Genomic DNA, 17,952 nt, shown 5'->3' with positions numbered 1-17,952 from the left:
CCAGATGTGTCACTCTCCATGCAGTCACTCACGTCGAGTTTCCTGCTATACCTTTTATATCTCCAAAATACAGTTTTCGTTTTTTTTTCTTCAATTACTAAAAGTACTATGTCTAAATTGCTTCATTCTTAGGTTTCTTACTCTGTAATGTTTAATGAATTTCGTTTTTGACAATTTCAACGCGTTCGCGAGTTATGCGAGCCTAAAGTGCGCGAAACGCGACTGCATTTATCAATGCCAGTATATGACGTAGGCGCGTCTTGTTCGTAGGATTAAGGTTTGGGCACGCTCGAGCCAACTTGCCTTTTCCAAAAGCTGCACTGGAACGAAAACGGTCGCCGAATGTTCCTTTGCTGTATTGCTGACGGTATAACTTAACTTCGTCATTTTCATTTAAGTCAATTGTCATCGTCCGGTTTGGTTTTGTCTGTTTGTATCGATATTTATTAAGGGAACCTTCCTACAGGCTGTATCATCTCTTCCTATTTTTCTTGTTATCCAACTCTCCTTTGCCATATTTAATACCTGTTTTGTCATAATTTGTTTGTAATGGACGAAAACTCAGAGCTTCTAACGCCTGAATTGGCGTCAAAACGCGCATCTAAAGCAGAAAGTTTGACCACATTTCGTCAACATTTTCACCGGTGGATCCAGGCTATCCGATACACTGCAAGCAGTATCTTTTCTCACAACGAGCTTAACACAATTGTCCAACCATTGAAACGTCCGTTTCTATTTCTTGCACGGCCGTCGAATTCTCCAGACCTTGCATGCAACCCAGGCGCAAACGAATCTTCCGGTTCTCAAAATGCTCTTGAGGGAAGAGAAACACCTGAAATGACAAAGTTTCTGCGTGAGATTCCTCAACCTTCGTCTTCCTATAGTCTGCTTGACGGGTTTCAAGCAACTTTATACAAAAACGTACAACGTAGACTTACTAAAAAGGGACTTCTCCTACCAGAGAAGCCCCGACCTGTGTCCAATTCTCGTCCAAAATCGTCACTGTCCCTTGAGCATAGAAAACTTGTTCGTGATTTTAGAGTTGCCAACGTTCAAGCAGCTGTAGTTGTCGACGAACTGGGTCAGATCGATAACATGCTTTCCGAGTTACACATACGCCGGCGGGCTGCCTTTCAAAAAATGGAGCAATTGAATAGTCAATGCACTCAATTGCAAGCACGGTTATCAATCGTGGAAAAAGAAGCGCTTGATGAAGACACACACGAACTTGAAGACGTTGTGACTTCAAATAAGACGGTGACAGAACAACAATTTGAGGAAGAAGCAGATGAAGAAGCAGGAGAGTTGGGAGAAGAAAGGGAATTGGGGGAGGATGGTGTTCCAAATGAATTCAGAGACGATGAGCAAAAAGAGAAAACATCTCACATGCGAACGGACGGAACAGAGGAACACGCGTCCCGCGGCCCATTCAAACGAAAAATATCACTTTCAAGCTTTCACCAAATTCCTGTAGGCACACCGCAGAAGAACATAGAAGTAAGTCAGGGACAACCCATCACAGCGCTTGACTTTAATGAACCATTTGGTTTGCTACTTCCAGCATGCGCGGACGGAACCGTGAATGTGTGGGATTTGTCTTCGACCAAATGTCTGGGTGAACTCGTTGGTCACACACAGCGTGTGCCGTGTTTGAGTGCTCGAGATTCGATCGCAGTTACTGGTTCTTGGGATAGGACGGCCCGTATTTGGAACTTGCAGAATTGTTTGCGGTCTGAAAACCCATCAGATGGTACTGAAACAGTGTATGACTCGGACACATATTATTTCGCAGAAGACGCTCCGCATGTGCATGCGGAACGAGCAGTAGCAGTGCTGTCATCGCATACAGAGTCCATCACGGCACTTTCTCTTTCTCCTGAAAATGTTCTAGTGACTGGCGCCAACGACAAAACTATACGCCAATGGGATATGCTGACAGGGCGCTGTGTCCAAACTTTGGATCTCGTTTGGACGGTGGCTCAAGAGGCTGCCACAGGACATGCTAGTACCGTTCCGCTTCATTCGTCGTTGAATGAACCGCTCGTTGGCGCGTTGGATTGTTTAGATGCTGCTGTCGCTAGTGGTACAAGCGATGGTATTATTCGGCTTTGGGATTTACGTGTTGGACTTTCACAGCGTTCCTTGTGTGGCCATACAGGTCTGATTACGGCTCTTCAATTCGATGGAGTTTACGTGTTTTCTGGTAGCCAAGACCATACTGTTCGCATATGGGATTTGAGAATGGGTTCGGTATGCGAGAGCGTGACCTTTGCAGGCCCCGTTTCTTCCGTGTGTGTTTCTGAAGATCGATTTGCTGTCTCATCCGTTGGTGAACCACTTTGTGTCCTAGATCCAAATGAAAGACGGACTTGGATATGTGACCAAGTGTCCTCTGGGCATGGGTCGCTCCCGGATGACCATGAAATCCCATCATCCAACACATCCTTTTCCAATGTTACAGCCCTTCAATACAAGGATCGATTTTTGGTTTCTGGAAACGAGCTTGGTGTCGTTAGTATGTTTTCAATCTAACTGACAACTTTCTTGACTTTAAAAAAACCGCAAAAAATATGTTTGTATTTATGAAGTACTAATTCTACTGTCTTTAAAGATGCTTTCACGTTTAAACATGCGCTTTTTTATCCGAAATGTTTCGTCTTCGCCGCTTCTCGCCGCTCTCGCCTGTTTCATAAAACACTGTTCCAACCGAATTTAATATTCCACCGTTTCGACCCAGTACACTTAAAACACTTCTCAAACACCTTCAGCACACCTTAACACTGCGAAACCATCCACCTAACGGACAGTTTAAATTTCCTCAACAATTCTACAGTTTGTTGGTGTAGCCTCTATTCACGCACCACAACGTATTCATTTATTCACCACACATTTGAAACTTGTAAAGAGTTTCCATTTCGCAAACGGAGTCACCTACTTTTCCTTACTTCTGCAACTGCAAAACCAATTGCGTTGTTTTTGAATAAGGTGGTATAGTGGGCAAAAGAGAAGTTCTGTGGTCCATAAAATGTGGCCTTTTTGCTAGCTTCGATTCACCGTTTTGAGCAATTCCTTCTAGTGTGCTTTAAAAGTATGCTTCATAATGGATTTAATAGAAATCGGCCGATCACTGCTGAGAACGACGTTTTACAAGGCCGAAACAACCCAATAATGAATGAGGACGACACCTGCAAGACAGGTTCAGCAACTTCCCTTGTTCCAGCCGAAAATCGGTTGCAATGGAGCAGTGATGACGAACAGAGTTGCGATTGCAACAGTTTTGATAGAGAAGAAACCTTAAAAAACCATCAACATGAGTTTTCTGTTGACAAAAAAGCAATTTCACGATGTCAAGTGTCCTCGCCCTTTTCAAAAAAAGCGCCCCTTTTCTATGAAGATGAATCAGAACAGCCTCACAGCATCCCTGGAAGCATACACAAGTTAAGCGACGAAAGCTTACAACGATTGATAGACAAACTTGGTACGATTCAACTAGTACGACAACTCGGCAAGGATGTTGCAGAGCGTGACGCTGTTATATCGGATATAAAGTATTATTATGAAAGCCGTGAGGAGATGTACCGAAACATTCTTCGCGAACACGGACTGGATCCAGTGCTTGCCAGTATCAAGCATGCACAAGCGAACGACACTCCTGGTGAAATGAGATCGAAACGTGTGGAGGTATGGTCACCGTATATGCACTCGCTTCGGCACAGATTACATAGGGCCATGTCCGACGAGCTGGTAACTGCAAGCAGCGACAGCGATTCTCCAGCAACCCCATTAGTTACGAGCCAACGCAATGACCAAACGATTGATGATCATGAATCCGAAGGGAATATCAAGACGAAGTCCGCTGCTCCTGCCACAGCAGTAGTTCCAGCTTCTGCTGCCGGGTTCATTCGACAGCTAAACTCGTCATCCCCCTGTAATGATACTGCTATGTTTCCCTGTTCCGGCAATGCTCAGAAAGAGTCTCAAAAAAAACCGACTTTCCTTTCACAGCTGAAGTTTGTCAAACAACAAACAAGCAATGTTCGAACCTCTCCCGTCGCACCTTCTGCACTTCCGGCTCCCCAATTTTGGAGTAATGAGTTTCTGTCGAGTAGCACATCTAATGCGAAAACTCCCGATGGAGAGGTTCCTGTAACTAATACTTCCCTACTCGCTTCCAGCTGCCCGTCCCCAAGCCCTTCCCCGAAATCATCATCCCGCCCGTTACATGCAAGCATTCACCGACGTGGTACGTCCGTTTACGCGCATAACTTCCACAACTCTGCCGTCCCAAATTTTCTTGCCGACTCGTCAATTGTCGAAATGGATACTATGGTTCCCAAAGATTTCCAACCTCCGACGATGCGGCTTGAGTGGGCAAATTCGCCCTGCGATAAGGGCCCTTTCTTGGATGAATATGGCTTTTTGTTGGACAGGAACGAAGACAACTCGTCATCGCAAAACGAGTCCCGCAACACTTCAAAGAGCCATAATAAACGAGAACCAATTTCGTCACTTGATATTGACGACCATGCTGCAACGACGTCACAGTCAGCGGGTTTAAGCAATCTTGCCTCGTCCACTTTAATTCGTGCACAACGGGAATTCGATCGAAATTTGCTCCTCCAGGAATCTTTGTGTTCAAAGTGGAACGAATTTTTCTGCAAGCTTTACAGCAAATTGAATCTTACATACGAGAAGAGTAACGGTCTCTTGGGTATTTCGCATATCGCGAGTCATGGAAAGAATGGCGGACGTCGATGGAAGGTGTTTCGCAAATTGGTTTTGCATGGCGTGCCCATGCCATTCCGTTCCAAGGTCTGGATGGAGTGTTCTGGTGCAAATCAGTTATACGTTCCCGGTTACTACCAAGAGCTGCTGCAAAGAAGCATGAAAGAGGGTGCGAACGAGTCAGTCGATCAAATTAATATGGACATTCGACGAACGATGGCCGGTAATGTCTTTTTTGGAGGTAATGGCCCTGGCGTGCCAAAGCTACGCAGTGTATTATTAGCGTACAGTGTGCACAATCAACAAGTCGGCTACTGTCAGGGCATGAATGTAATTACTGGTTTTCTTCTTTTGTTATATGCTTCGGAAGAGGATGCTTTCTACGTGCTGATGAGTATCGTCGAACGCATGCTGCCGCCAGACTATTTCTCGTCAAACCTATTGGGTTCACGAGCCGATCAGCTTATACTGAAGGAACTTGTGAAAGAGCTACTGCCCAAACTGCATCAGCATTTAGAACAGCTGTCCGTGGACTTGGAGGCCAATACAATCAAGTGGTTCCTCAGTTTGTATACCGATACGTTGCCTGCTCGGCTCGCTTTCCGTGTACTTGACGTCTTCTTTTGTGACGGCAGTGTAACTTTGTTTCGTGTTGCTTTGCATATATTAAAGACACTACAGCAGCAGTTGTTGCAGTGCACCTCATCCTCCTCCGTTTATGTGTTGTTAGGAAACCTGATGCAGTACCCCTTTAACAATGAGTCTTTTGTTGAGCAAAGTTCCATTATCTGGGCCTCGGGCATACAATCAAACGACATAGCCCGTCGTAGAGCAGCCGCCGTGCAGTCTCTAATGTGCGATACTCGCGACATTGATGATTAAAACAAAAAACCTTTAGAAATATTTTTACGAAGCGATATTCGGACACCGAGGAAAACAGTGCTGCGCGAACTGTACACACAACATTCGAATCCCAATAGTTTCCTGCTGCTCTTACAATTGCATTTTATCTAATTTGTGTTGCTGTGATTGTCGCATCCACCGGCCCCCACACTACCACCATAGCCGTCTGAGCGGATTTCCTGGTGGTGAGCTTTTAAGCCTATGTCGGGGTATCCGCGTGCACCGGGGTCTTAACATCAAACCGGCAGCACCCACCACGTTTCACCTCTCCAGACTACGTTCAAACTATTTGCTTTGTTTGAGTCTTTAGCAACTGCTTTTTTGTTTTTTTATTTCTTTTGCGGCCGCTGGGCGAATTTGTCTCGCAAATACTGGGATTCATTGCTTATTCACAGTATTCCGGCTCTTGCGATAGAGTGACTTTTACAAAACAAAACTCATATTATAGAGGAAGAGATAGTGGGGATTGACAATTGTGTCAAGTATGGACGTTTCAAAACTTGAAGAAACGCAGAATGAAAACCACAATTCTCGTGATGAAGCTGCGGGGGTTGATGGAAACGAAACACACACGAAAGGAACCTCGCGGTTTCGGGCATTCTTAAAGTTCCATTTGAAGGAGAACCACAAGTCGAAGTTCTCCTTTCGGAGACGAAAGAAGAGTGACAGTGAAGGTACTGACGAGACTACGACGACAGCGTCAGCTGTGAATGCCGATAATGGTTCTGGAGCATCCGGTGCATCCACAACCGAACAAGCTTCTGCTGTTCAATCCAATGTTGCTTCAGGAGATGTATCTGCAAAGTCTCAGACACCACTTGAGTCTCCGGCAGAACATTCGCAGCAAGACTCTAGCACGAACTCCTCGACGCCATCACTTACCGCTGCTGCTGCTCCTGCCCACGGAAAAGAGAAAGAAAAGAAAGAAAGACGACACTTCTTCCGTAGAAGAAAAGACTCGAACAAACTGCATTCAGACCAAAAGATTGATTTCAGTGGCCATAATCATGAAGATCAGCAACTTACATTCAAGTCACCTGTGACCTTGCAACCCACTCCCCGCAGTCGGACGTATTCGTCGAATTCCATCAAAATTTGCGATGTTGAGGTAGGTCCGAGCAGCTTCGAAAAGGTTTTCTTGCTTGGCAAGGGTGATGTCGGTCGTGTTTACTTAGTGCGGGAAAAGAAGACTGGAAAACTGTTTGCTATGAAGGTTCTTAGCAAGGTGGAAATGATCAAACGAAACAAGATTAAGCGGGCGCTTGCTGAACGTGAGATTCTCGCTACCAGTAACCATCCATTTATCGTCACGCTGTATCATTCATTCCAATCCCAGGAATACTTGTACTTGTGCATGGAGTATTGTATGGGCGGTGAGTTTTTCCGTGCACTTCAAAAACGTCCTGGCCGCTGTCTTTCAGAGTCAGAAGCGAAATTCTACACCGCTGAGGTTACTGCTGCGCTCGAGTATCTTCACTTGATGGGTTTCATTTACCGTGATCTTAAGCCAGAGAATATTCTGCTCCATGAATCAGGTCATATTATGTTGTCTGACTTTGATTTGTCGAAGCAATCTGATACTGCTGGCGCTCCCACGGTTGTTCAAACACGGTATTCGGCTCACAATATTCCAGCACTCGATACTAAGTCTTGTATCGCCGACTTCCGTACAAACTCATTTGTCGGTACAGAGGAATACATTGCTCCAGAAGTCATTAAGGGCTGTGGTCATACTAGCGCTGTAGACTGGTGGACGCTGGGCATCTTGCTATACGAAATGATTTTCGCTACGACTCCTTTTAAGGGAAAAAATCGCAACATGACATTTTCCAACATTTTACATAAGGACGTGGTGTTCCCCGAGTATAGTGATGCCCCCAACATCTCTAACGTTTGTAAATCACTTATCCGGAAGCTTCTTGTCAAAGATGAGAATGACCGATTGGGTTCAAAAGCCGGTGCGAGTGATGTTAAGATGCATTCTTTCTTCAAAGATGTCCAGTGGGCACTGCTTCGTCACATACAACCGCCAATTATTCCTAAACTCATTGATACAGACGCCCGCGGCTTGCCAAACATTGCCCATATGAAGGAGAGTAAGAGTCTTGATATTACCTATGCTTCAAGAGCTCCACAGACATTAGAAGTGCCATTGGTTTCGAAGAGCGTTACCGACAACGGTGATGATCCGTTTACCTCGTTTACATCTATTACCGTTCATCATGAGTGGGATCAATAGCCATGTGTAAGTTTACATGGTAAATAAACGGAACTGAAACGCAGCGGGTATGTAACGTCAGTTTTCCGATACAATACCTCTCTTATTCTTCTCCTTCTGCTCTTCCATCCTCATTTTTTCATGCAAGTTTGCTTGGAGTAAAACAGCTATTAAGCACAGACTTTTGATGCACAATTTCCCAGGCTTTTCGATGTTCTCCAGGCTTTGTCTTGGTATGTCTTACCTTGATGCTTCAGATACTTTCAATCGTGGTCTCTGCGACTCTTTTTTGGTCCATATCTGCTTCTTTTGTCAGACATTTTTTCAACGTACAAACTCATTCACACTTCCGCACATATATGCATGCGCATGAACAAGCATTCATTCTCTCCAGCACATTTACTCACCGACTATCCTGCTCTCACCTTTTCTTGGATTCTTGGACTGTTTCAAGAATAAAGAAAGTGCGGCTTATCCAACATACATCTTGAACCGGCCCTTTTCCCATCTTTTTTCTCTTCATTCCGTTCGCTGGTTGATCTGTTTCTACTTCTACAGCATCCGTTTATCGAAATTTTTTTCCGTCTCACAAATTGTGAGTCACCATTACCGGTTTATATGAGAATTGCTGTCTGACAACAGTGTCTTTTTCTTTTTCTAACAGCAACTATACATCAGTTCAGTGATGTCCGTGCTTTTTAGGCCAACTGTAGTTAAGTACACACGCACTATTTTATTAATGAACGAGTTTATTGAATTGTTGATATAATAGGTAAAGGAGGGAAACTGTATATTTTTAATTATTTTGTTGAATAACAACATCAAAAACGACGTGTTCTACATGAGGAGAGAACTGTTTAACGGGATGGATGCTGCAACTCAGATGTTTCAGTTCAAGAAACTGGGAGAATGTTTCTATAAGATGGTTCTGAAGCTCGACAATCTCGTTAGACGCCACATTTTCGTGAACGTGAATCGTAGACTTTGGGGTTGGAGAAAGGATATGAGCAGCCGTTTTCCATGAATCTTTGCTCGTAGGTAGTAGTCCCAAGTTAACATGTCGAGCATTAACGTTCATCTTTCTCAAACGACTTTCGGCAAACTCATTACTCTCTAGGAAAACAACTAGCTGATGCGTACCAGGAGAATGAATGTATTCCTCGTCGTGCTGAACAATACACACGGTCCAGCCGTTTTGAATTGCAGCTCGACGAAGTCCCTCGACACTCCAAGGATTAATTTCCCATCCGAATACTGTTTTAGCACCTGCGTGAATATAAGAAAAAGCGAAATACCCAATACCGACATACAAGTCCGCTATAAATTCGCCCTGTATACAAGGTTGCGAAAGCAGGCGGGCCTTTTCAACAATGTTCCCTCGAGAGAACATTGTATATCTGGGAGCCCAGCATTGGTATATACCATTTTGACGACAGTGAACCCAGAATGCATTATCAAAATCCTGCTGTGTAGGCCATTTTAAAACTAATTCGCCAAAATTGCCAAACAAAGGGCGTAGATTACAAGGTCTCCGCATTATATCGTCTGTTGGAATAAGATCATTGATGGCCAAATGGGTCGTTTTCCATTCTTCACAAAGTATTTTATAAAGGTTTGTAAGCGTTTCCTTACCTTTCTGCTCCTCAAAGAATTGTTTCCACTCCTTCGTAGAAAACGAGTTTGATGACAGAAGAGCCATTGGTCCGTAAACACAGAAACGCGAGGGAATAGGATAGGCTGAAGCTGTAATTTCACCTTTTTCTAAAACCGAACGAACGAATTGTAGCACACGGTCTTGCAGCGATTGCTTGTGAACAAAATCAACCTTATTTAGAGACACAGTAACCCACTGGACAGAGTCATCTTTCAGTAACGATGAAATGTTAATATCCTCAATTTTATGAAACAGCGTAGGTAACAAAATATAGTCAGAAAAATTGCCTTGAACGGAAACTTCATCTTCACTTAGTCGGTCTTTAGCATTTTTGATACCGATTTGTTTATAAAACTGCTTGTTTTCTTCAAGAATATTTTTCCATTTTTTTGCCTCACGTTTTGGGGCTAACAAGCAGACAATTCTGCCATTATTCAATGAAGACATGAAATGCTAAAGCAAGGAGTCGCCAGGGCTGAAAAGTAATGTCTATACAGTCTTAGGTACACCGATACGGGTTTCTCAAGTTGAGCAAAGAGCTAGTGCATATGGACAATTTACAAAATAGTAACACTAAAAAATACGATTTTATTTTACCAATTAATTTCTACCAGAAACCCTAAACACACAATGTATTCCTTTATGCAGATGCCTGTTCATTTTTGCATTTTGTGAATGTCTAATATCGCCCATGTTAGTAAGACCTGTAAAAAAAAAGTGAAAGCCATGCTTTCAGGCGAGAACAGTAATGTGCTACGCTCCGGGATTATACTTACCAACACACTTTCCACATGGTGAGACTGAGGGAACAGATCGAAACCTCGGACGTCGTTGATTTTGTAGTCCTTGCCCAATTCATGGTTGAGAATGTAGCTAATATCGCGAGCTTGTGTGTGGACATTGCAGGAGATGTAAACGACACGAGCAGGACTGTATGTAAGTAATTGATCCAAAAATGCCGTGTCACATCCTTTTCTAGGAGGATCGATGATCATGGCCGTTTCAGCAGCGGGCGTTTCAATTTTCTATACTGGGTTAGTAAACATTTACATCCAAACATGGTTTTGACATACAGCAAAGATTTTTTCTGCTTCGCCGACAAGGTATTCTGCATTCTTAATACCATTAGCTTCAGCATTTGTTTTAGCATAGGCCACACTGTCAGAAGAAATTTCTACACCAATAACGGATTGAAAGCCCTCGCTGCAAGTGATGCTGAACAGCCCAGAGCCACAGTAAGCATCAACGAGGTATTTGGGCGCTTCAAACTTTTCATCGCCGAAGGAATTGAAAAGTTGAGAGTGAACGAAAGAGGTAAACTTAGGAAGAATAGAGTTATTGTTCTGGAAAAATGCACCAGCAGGGAACTTAAAAGTAAACTTTCCAAAGACCTCTTTCACGACGGCCTTGTGATCTGTCTCAACTTTGTGCTCATTGTTTTCGTCAAACACATCGCGCAGAAGGATAGTAGCACCTCTCTTATATTCCGATTTCTTTGCTTGAGTAGCAGCAAAAATACTCGGCATGGATTCGTTGATGCATTTTGTAGCAATGGAACACTCTTCGATGTCAAAAACACGACGACGACCCTTCTCTTGAAAACCAATTACTAAGTCAGTCCCTTCAGGAATTCCGCCTCTGGGAACGTCGAAATGAGGTGTAATTTTGGTACGATAGTTGTATTCCATAGGACTGCTTTCCGTAGGACCAATTTCACAAAGCTGACCGGGTTGCAAGTGAGAGAAGTATTCAAAAGCCTTAATAATGACGTTCCTTTTTTGCTCAAGTTGTTTGCTGTATTCCAGCATTTGATACTGGCAGCCACCACATTTAGCAAAATATTTACATCTGATTAATGAATTGTCTCTTTCTTTAGAAGGTTCAATTACGTCCAAAAAGTCTGCGAGAGCATACGTCCTAAGATAAAGGTGTTAGCAAACCCCAGTGCTCGGTGCATTGTATTAGCATACTCTGTCAAAAAATGCAACTTGGCATGAACTTTGTCGCCCGGAAGAGTGAACGGGACGACCACAGCATATGAATCATCGTTCACAAGACCAATTCCATCACCTATATTGTTAGCATACCTATTACATGCTGACGTTCCAGTGCAGTAATGCATTTCCGTTGGAATTATTGAGTTTGAAAAAGCATCTCTTCACACTAGATAAGTTTCGTACCTGAAGATGAGAGGTATTGAATACTCACTTCAATCTCTTGAAAACGTTCATATGGAACTTGATCGCAAGTTTTGCCGTTCAGAACACGTTTGACATCAAGCTGCAAGATGTGTTCTGCACTTCCCTCTTCGACTTTTTTCTTCTTGTTTTTCTTTTTACCGGGACCACGAAAGCGTTTAACTTTTTGGTTTTGCAAAGGAGAAGCAGGATGCACTGCAGTAGCCATGTTTCTCAATTTCAAAAATTTTGGTTTTGGTTGGAAGACCGAAGGCGAAAGAAAGAGACCGGGAAGCTGTGAACCAACACAGTGAACCCTGCTGTACAAGTAGCTAGTTCTTGTTATTGATTTAAGCATCAACCTTTTCTTCCTCTATTCGTGTGCGTTTTGTCGTTCTGCCCGTTTTGACGGGTTTTTCTTTTCGTTTTTTCAAGACGATCCTATTCTGAAATTAAAAGTCAGTTTAAAGTGCTGATTTATTAAAAATACACAGTTAGAACGTCTTTCGTGTTCTAATTGAAGAACTTCTTAGTGGTTTTTGAGCTTTTATTGTTTTTTTCACTTGTATCTATTTCTCCATGACCCATAAACAGCATCCGTCGAAACTCTAATCCTCTTAAAATTAGCATTTTTGTATCATAAAACTCAGTCATTTGTATTGATTTACACAGAGGACCATCATATCCTGTTACTTAGCTCGATTTCAGCGTTCTTTTTTCCTCAAATTAGCATATTGTTTTGTCCCTTTTTTCTTCGCATTCGTTTTCGTCAAAATCTCTTTTTTTTTCGTCGTTAGGAATATTTTAGTACTACGAAACAGAGAATCTACGCTTAAAAATGGATTCTGGAACTCTCACAGCTGCTAGGTATGAACCCTGTTCTTGGCAACTTTTGACATAACTGACTGAATCCAGTGCAGGTGCGATTATCAGCCGGCTTATTTGCCATCCAATTGATACAATAACAGTACACAAACAGACAATTGGGCATTTCTCTTTTAAAACGATGCCATTGAAGGCATATTACAAGGGACTTCCAGCTTCACTAGCTTTGGTAACACCCGCAACGTGTATTTACCTATCGACATACTGCTACACAAAGGAGAAGCTTCTCAAAAAGAAGATCCATGGGACGTTACTATATTCGCTCTGTGGAATAAGTGCAGAAGTAATCAGCAGTGTTATGTGGACTCCGCTAGAAGTTGTCAAAGCACGGACACAGATTGCGGCGTCTGGTTCAGGTGTGTTAAGAGTTGTCAGAGACCTCTATAAAACAGAGGGACTACGTGGATTTTACCGAGGATATTGGATGGTATGTTTGGTTTACTTGAAACTTGTTCATATACTTGCATGAACATCTTTTTTCACAAGCTAACCTACAGGGAATTGCAATATATCTCCCGACCACAGTTAGCTGGTGGGTCGTATATGAACACAGCAAGTCGTATTTAATGAACTTGACCCACTGGGATGTATCGGTTGTCGCACCAATATGTTCAGCATTAGGAACAGTAGTGGCTACCGTCATTTCAACACCGTTAGACATTGTCAAAACGAACTTTCAAGTTGCTACTACCTCTGCGATGAAAGCACAGGCAAATTCGCCTGCGCTAGTTCAACCAGCCCTAACCATTCGAAGCATTGCAAGTTCCATTCTTAAAAAATACGGACTACGGGGTTTCGTACGCGGTTTGCTTACACGAATGTGCTATGTGATGCCTTCTGGAATGATTTCTATGTCCATTTTTGAGTCTTTGAAACCGGACATCCAGCTCGTCTAGCGACCGTTTTTTAGTTTCACTACAGTTGGTTGCATACCAACCCTTCATCAACATCTTTTCAAATTGTATTACTTGTACTATCTTTTTTGTTCTACATTGTGCAGTTTTATCCTCCTGAGAGCTTTCTCGTTTTCTTTACTTTCCTCTTTGCACTCGTTTTTGGGTGTATTGTTCATTTATTTATACATAAACAAAAGTTTCCAATATCACAAATGGTGGGTAAATTTATCGCTTTAGAACGTAAATAATGTCTTTTATGAAAGTATATGGCCGGTCTTGTGTGTTTCTTGCTCGGTTTTCTCATACTGTATCGGCAAATTGCTTACCAGTTGATCGATTACTGAAGATTGACCAGAAATGGAAAACTGAAACATATTCAAACCATGACTTGAACAATGAAGGTTCAAAAAAACAAATCACTAAGGAGAAAATGTACATATTGAGCATGTTTCCGTATCCTAGTGGCTCACTACACATGGGACATGTTCGTGTCTATACAATTGCAGACCTTCTTGCTCGATTTTACCGGATGAAAGGCTATGAAGTTATCCATCCAATTGGTTGGGATGCTTTTGGATTGCCGGCAGAGAATGCTGCGCTCGAGCGTCAAATTAAACCGGAAGTTTGGACAAGTTCCAACATTGTTAAGATGAAGCAACAGCTTCTAGCCATGAATGTACAATTCGATTGGCAGCGTAGTATCACTACATGTTCACCTACCTATTATCGATGGACACAGTGGTTGTTCTTAAAACTTTTTAAACATAAGCTTGCCTATCAAAAATACGCGACAGTCAATTGGGATCCTGTTGACCAAACAGTACTTGCAAATGAACAGGTAAACAGCGAGGGGCGATCTTGGAGAAGTGGTGCGCTAGTGGAAAAAAGAACACTGAATCAGTGGTTCCTACGAATTACTGACTATGCTCACGAATTGAATCATGATTTGGATTTGCTTTCCGGATGGCCTGATCAAGTAAGAACAATGCAAAGAAATTGGATTGGTGAATCTCATGGTTATGAGGTTTTGTTTCAGCTAGACGACGAAAATGGTACACAATTACCAGTATTTACTACACGGCCAGAGACGCTCTATGGAGTTTCACTCATTGCCGTCTCAAAAGATCATCCACTTTCTATAAAGGAGCGCAACACAAATTGCCATTTTCGTGATTTTTTGGATAAACAAGCCGAAAATGCTCACGACGGTTATCAGCTCAATGTTCATGCAAGGAATCCTCTTACTCATACTGTTGTACCTGTATACTATGCACCGTATGTTCATAATGATTATGGCACAAGCGCTGTAATGGGCGTTCCACAACATAACTCTGCTGATCTTTTATTTTGGAAACAGATGGGCTCCCCAAATTCTGCTATTCAAGTCCTTGTATCGGAGAATGAAGGGAACGAAACACAAATCATGTCTAGTAATTGTGGAAAACACTCCTTTCTTAACTATAAAATCGCCGCTAAAAGTGTATATGAAGAATTATCTGCAAAGGGCCTTGCTCGTAAGAAGACGAACTATCGTCTTCGAGATTGGCTAGTTTCTCGCCAGCGTTACTGGGGCACACCAATACCGATTATTCACTGTCCAAACTGTGGAGCAGTACCTGTTCCTGAAGAACAGCTTCCGGTGACATTGCCTAAACTTGACAAGTTTTCTAGAGATTTATCGGTTTTTCGAAATTCAAAGGCATACAAGGAATGGTGCACGACAATATGTCCAAATTGCGGCTCTGAAGCTCAGAGAGAACAGGATACGCTTGATACGTTTGTCGACTCGTCTTGGTATTTTTTTCGATATCTCTCACCGAACGAAGAAGGTGTACCTTTCCAAAAACAGCTTGCACAAAAGTATATGCCTGTAGATATATACTTAGGAGGTGTGGAACACTCAATATTACACTTATTGTATGCTCGATTTTTTGCCAAGTTTATGAAAACATTAGGCCTGTGGGTGGATGACGAACACCGAAACGAACCGTTCCAGCGTTTAGTTACTCAAGGTATGGTTCACGGAAAGACATATCTTCACCCAAAGACAAATCGATACCTGAAACCCGATGAACTCGTTTGCAAGGACGGGCAAATCCGGTTACGAGATGATTTATCTCTTGAACCAGCGATTTCTTTTGAGAAGATGAGCAAAAGTAAACACAACGGTGTTGATCCGATGGGAGTTCTTCGTACCTGGGGTTCAGACGTTGTGCGCGCTCATATTTTGTTCTCGGCTCCAGTAGACAAAGTGCTGAACTGGGATCCCAACACCGCTGTAGGCATCAAAAGATGGCTACTCCGTGTTGTACAGATTGCAGAGCAACTTCAGGGCAGCAATACAATTGAAAAGGTGGATGTTTCTCAATTGTCACAAACCGAACTCAGTTTATTGAGTGAACTGACGAGTCTTGTTGCTCGCGCAGAAGATAATTACGCAAGTCGTTTGGGATTGAATGTTCTTGTTTCTGACTTGATGAAGTTTACGAACTTACTTACAAAGTGCATGAAAGAGGACCAAGTGAGACCGGAAGTCGCGCATTATGCATTAGAGATTCTTGTACGTTGTATGGCTCCTATGACACCATGTGTTTCTATGGAATGCTGGGAACTTCTTCGGTGCCCCGGAAGTGTGTTTGATGCTTGGCCCAAAATGCAGCTGAATATAAAAAAGCCCTTCCAAGAGCGGTCCATTCCAGTTCAGATTAATGGAAAAAAGAGATTAGAACTGAATGTTTCGTCAGATGCCCAAATGTCTGAGGAGCAAGTGATTGCCCGCTTGAAAGATTTAAAAGAAGCTCAAAAATGGATGAATGGACAAACTATCGAAAAAGTAATTATTCGGCCGCGAATTATAAACATTGTCTTGAAGAGATGACAATTAGACAAACACTTTACAGGCCCTTTCGTTCACTGATCTATTATGCCAAATGGCAGCATAAGGTCATGTTGAAATCTACGAGTAAGACCTGCACCAACAAATATCAAAATACACCTTCCGAACCAATTCAGGCGAACCAAGGCATCATCAACCACACGATTGGCACAACCAAATCCATTGATTTCGTTTTTCTTTCGATTTTGGCAATCTCGTTAGAATCCGTTATGTCTCACTAAAACGTTTACCTGGTCTAGGAATGCTCAGCAGCGACCAAGTCGACAGTCATTTTGTAAAAGACAGGATATCAAGGAAAACTCAGACACAATGAAGTCTTCTTTGCTGCGGGACTCAGTAAAGAAAGCATTTGAATTCCAAAAGACCGTTCATGAGGATCCAATTCGGGCACAGCAGTTAATGGAAGAAAGAAAACAACTACTGGACCAAGCGTCAGCTCTGGCTGATGAGGACGACGTCCATGCAACAGTTTCCCTAAAGTCACATCTTGATCGGTACAAGCGAGATCAGCGGCTGTTGGATACTGTTTTACGTTCACAAACAACTGCTCAATCAGAAAGTCTGCAAAATGGTCAAGACCAGCAATTGCTGATGGAAATGAGAGAAGCGAGTTCGTTGGAGAATTCACTCAGGGGAACTAGTGAGCTGTTGGAACGTGCTTATTACACTCGCGAAGATTTAGATGCTCAGAATTCCATACTGGGATCTGTTAGTTCGAGAATTAGTCATCTAGGGGAAACATTCCCCTTTCTTAATCGCATTCTTCGAAAGGCTTCCGTTCGTCGTCGACGGGACTCGATCATTCTCGCTATCGTCATCTCATTCTTCGTCTTGTTATTCTATTTCTTCCATTAAGGATGTTATCAGAACATGAACTGGGTCCATAGATATGCAAACACAAATCGTAACGAACATGAACAGACACGAATGAGCCAAGCCGGAACACATTCATTCAGCTGCTACTCTTTTAGTTTATTATACAAATCCGATCATCTCTAGTCGATATGAATGAAAGAACGACTGTAGAAAGCATGTAAAACCAGACAGGTCTCATGAAAAAAGGAGACAACGGTAAACTGAGAAAGGAGAGCCAATATCCTGACGATTGACCACTGGTATTAACGATAGTTGGCAACAGCTCTGTTTCTTACACATTCATCTCCTACCGGTGCAGCAAAAAGATGTGGAGACCCCCTTCCCTGCCGGGACAGCTCGAGTGAATCCTGTCGCAGTCGCACTGCCTCTGACCCAGGGTTGACGTGCGTTGTTGCCAACCTCCGCCGGTGGCCCTGTGTTTAATCCTCACCACTGCCGGGCGGCTACCCGCCAGAGTGTGTGGAGGAATCAGAGGATCAACTGCGAGACTCGAACCCGTTAACACCACCCCACCAGTTGACAAAGGGATTGTCTCTCCATCCGAGCCATTACAGCTTGAAAGTTGGTATTGTAAAATTAATATATACCCCAGGTCTGCAAGGGAATTTTTAAGTAAAAATGTACTTAGAGGTGTAGTAGTAGACGTGAATAATATGAGCATGCCGAGGTATAAAAAAGGTTATGGGACAGGATTTATTTACTATGTACGAATAAAACCACTC

The 17,952-nt window shown here is 42.9% G+C and overlaps 8 protein-coding genes across 8 annotated transcripts; 6 read left to right on the top strand and 2 right to left on the bottom strand.

The window, feature by feature from the left end:
• The first annotated feature begins 306 nt into the window (after nt 1-306).
• Nucleotides 307-2,900, top strand: SJAG_04732 (CCR4-Not complex subunit Caf4/Mdv1). The gene has a single exon (XM_002175777.2). It carries the CDS (start codon nt 550-552, stop codon nt 2,530-2,532), a length of 1,983 nt encoding a protein of 660 aa, XP_002175813.1. The 5' UTR covers nt 307-549; the 3' UTR covers nt 2,533-2,900.
• On the top strand, nt 2,835-5,970 carry SJAG_04733 (GTPase activating protein). Its single transcript, XM_002175778.2, has one exon. The coding sequence runs from the start codon at nt 3,091-3,093 to the stop codon at nt 5,605-5,607; it is 2,517 nt and encodes an 838-aa protein (XP_002175814.2). The 5' UTR covers nt 2,835-3,090; the 3' UTR covers nt 5,608-5,970.
• SJAG_04734 (AGC/RSK protein kinase Ppk14) lies at nt 5,904-8,676 on the top strand. The gene has a single exon (XM_002175779.2). The coding sequence runs from the start codon at nt 6,113-6,115 to the stop codon at nt 7,865-7,867; it is 1,755 nt and encodes a 584-aa protein (XP_002175815.1). The 5' UTR covers nt 5,904-6,112; the 3' UTR covers nt 7,868-8,676.
• On the bottom strand, nt 8,564-10,049 carry SJAG_04735 (tRNA methyltransferase Trm12). The gene has a single exon (XM_002175780.2). It carries the CDS (start codon nt 9,945-9,947, stop codon nt 8,643-8,645), a length of 1,305 nt encoding a protein of 434 aa, XP_002175816.1. The 5' UTR covers nt 9,948-10,049; the 3' UTR covers nt 8,564-8,642.
• Nucleotides 10,050-10,080: 31 nt separating this feature from the next.
• On the bottom strand, nt 10,081-11,993 carry SJAG_04736 (tRNA methyltransferase Trm2). The gene is made up of 5 exons (XM_002175781.2): nt 11,681-11,993; nt 11,471-11,570; nt 10,574-11,417; nt 10,277-10,525; nt 10,081-10,179 (listed from the first exon to the last, which is right to left on the bottom strand). Exons 1-5 carry the CDS (start codon nt 11,904-11,906, stop codon nt 10,141-10,143), a joined length of 1,458 nt encoding a protein of 485 aa, XP_002175817.2. The 5' UTR covers nt 11,907-11,993; the 3' UTR covers nt 10,081-10,140.
• Nucleotides 11,994-12,515: 522 nt separating this feature from the next.
• SJAG_04737 (iron ion transporter) lies at nt 12,516-13,458 on the top strand (the record flags this gene model as incomplete). Its single annotated transcript, XM_002175782.1, has 3 exons — nt 12,516-12,544; nt 12,593-12,989; nt 13,060-13,458. The coding sequence occupies 3 exons, from the start codon at nt 12,516-12,518 to the stop codon at nt 13,456-13,458; spliced, it is 825 nt and encodes a 274-aa protein (XP_002175818.1).
• A 256-nt stretch (nt 13,459-13,714) lies between these two features.
• On the top strand, nt 13,715-16,336 carry SJAG_04738 (leucine-tRNA ligase; the record flags this gene model as incomplete). Its single annotated transcript, XM_002175783.1, has 1 exon — nt 13,715-16,336. One exon carries the CDS (start codon nt 13,715-13,717, stop codon nt 16,334-16,336), a length of 2,622 nt encoding a protein of 873 aa, XP_002175819.1.
• A 292-nt stretch (nt 16,337-16,628) lies between these two features.
• On the top strand, nt 16,629-17,411 carry SJAG_04739 (SNARE Gos1). The gene has a single exon (XM_002175784.2). The coding sequence runs from the start codon at nt 16,664-16,666 to the stop codon at nt 17,207-17,209; it is 546 nt and encodes a 181-aa protein (XP_002175820.1). The 5' UTR covers nt 16,629-16,663; the 3' UTR covers nt 17,210-17,411.
• Nucleotides 17,412-17,952: the final 541 nt, after the last annotated feature.

This window comes from Schizosaccharomyces japonicus, assembly GCF_000149845.2.
Source record: "Schizosaccharomyces japonicus yFS275 unplaced genomic scaffold supercont5.3, whole genome shotgun sequence".
In the NCBI taxonomy this organism is placed as follows: domain Eukaryota; kingdom Fungi; phylum Ascomycota; class Schizosaccharomycetes; order Schizosaccharomycetales; family Schizosaccharomycetaceae; genus Schizosaccharomyces; species Schizosaccharomyces japonicus.
This window is presented reverse-complemented; position numbering and strand designations above follow the sequence as displayed.

Coding starts and splice junctions, on each gene's coding strand:
- SJAG_04732 (XM_002175777.2), top strand. CDS start 550: ATGGACGAAAACTCAGAGCTTCTAACGCCTGAATTGGCGTCAAAACGC.
- SJAG_04733 (XM_002175778.2), top strand. CDS start 3,091: ATGCTTCATAATGGATTTAATAGAAATCGGCCGATCACTGCTGAGAAC.
- SJAG_04734 (XM_002175779.2), top strand. CDS start 6,113: ATGGACGTTTCAAAACTTGAAGAAACGCAGAATGAAAACCACAATTCT.
- SJAG_04735 (XM_002175780.2), bottom strand. CDS start 9,947: ATGTCTTCATTGAATAATGGCAGAATTGTCTGCTTGTTAGCCCCAAAA.
- SJAG_04736 (XM_002175781.2), bottom strand. CDS start 11,906: ATGGCTACTGCAGTGCATCCTGCTTCTCCTTTGCAAAACCAAAAAGTT. Junction 10,526..10,573: donor AAGCAGAAAAAATCTTTGCT/GTATGTCAAAAC, acceptor AACCCAGTATAG/AAAATTGAAACGCCCGCTGC. Junction 10,180..10,276: donor ACCATGTGGAAAGTGTGTTG/GTAAGTATAATC, acceptor GGGCGATATTAG/ACATTCACAAAATGCAAAAA.
- SJAG_04739 (XM_002175784.2), top strand. CDS start 16,664: ATGAAGTCTTCTTTGCTGCGGGACTCAGTAAAGAAAGCATTTGAATTC.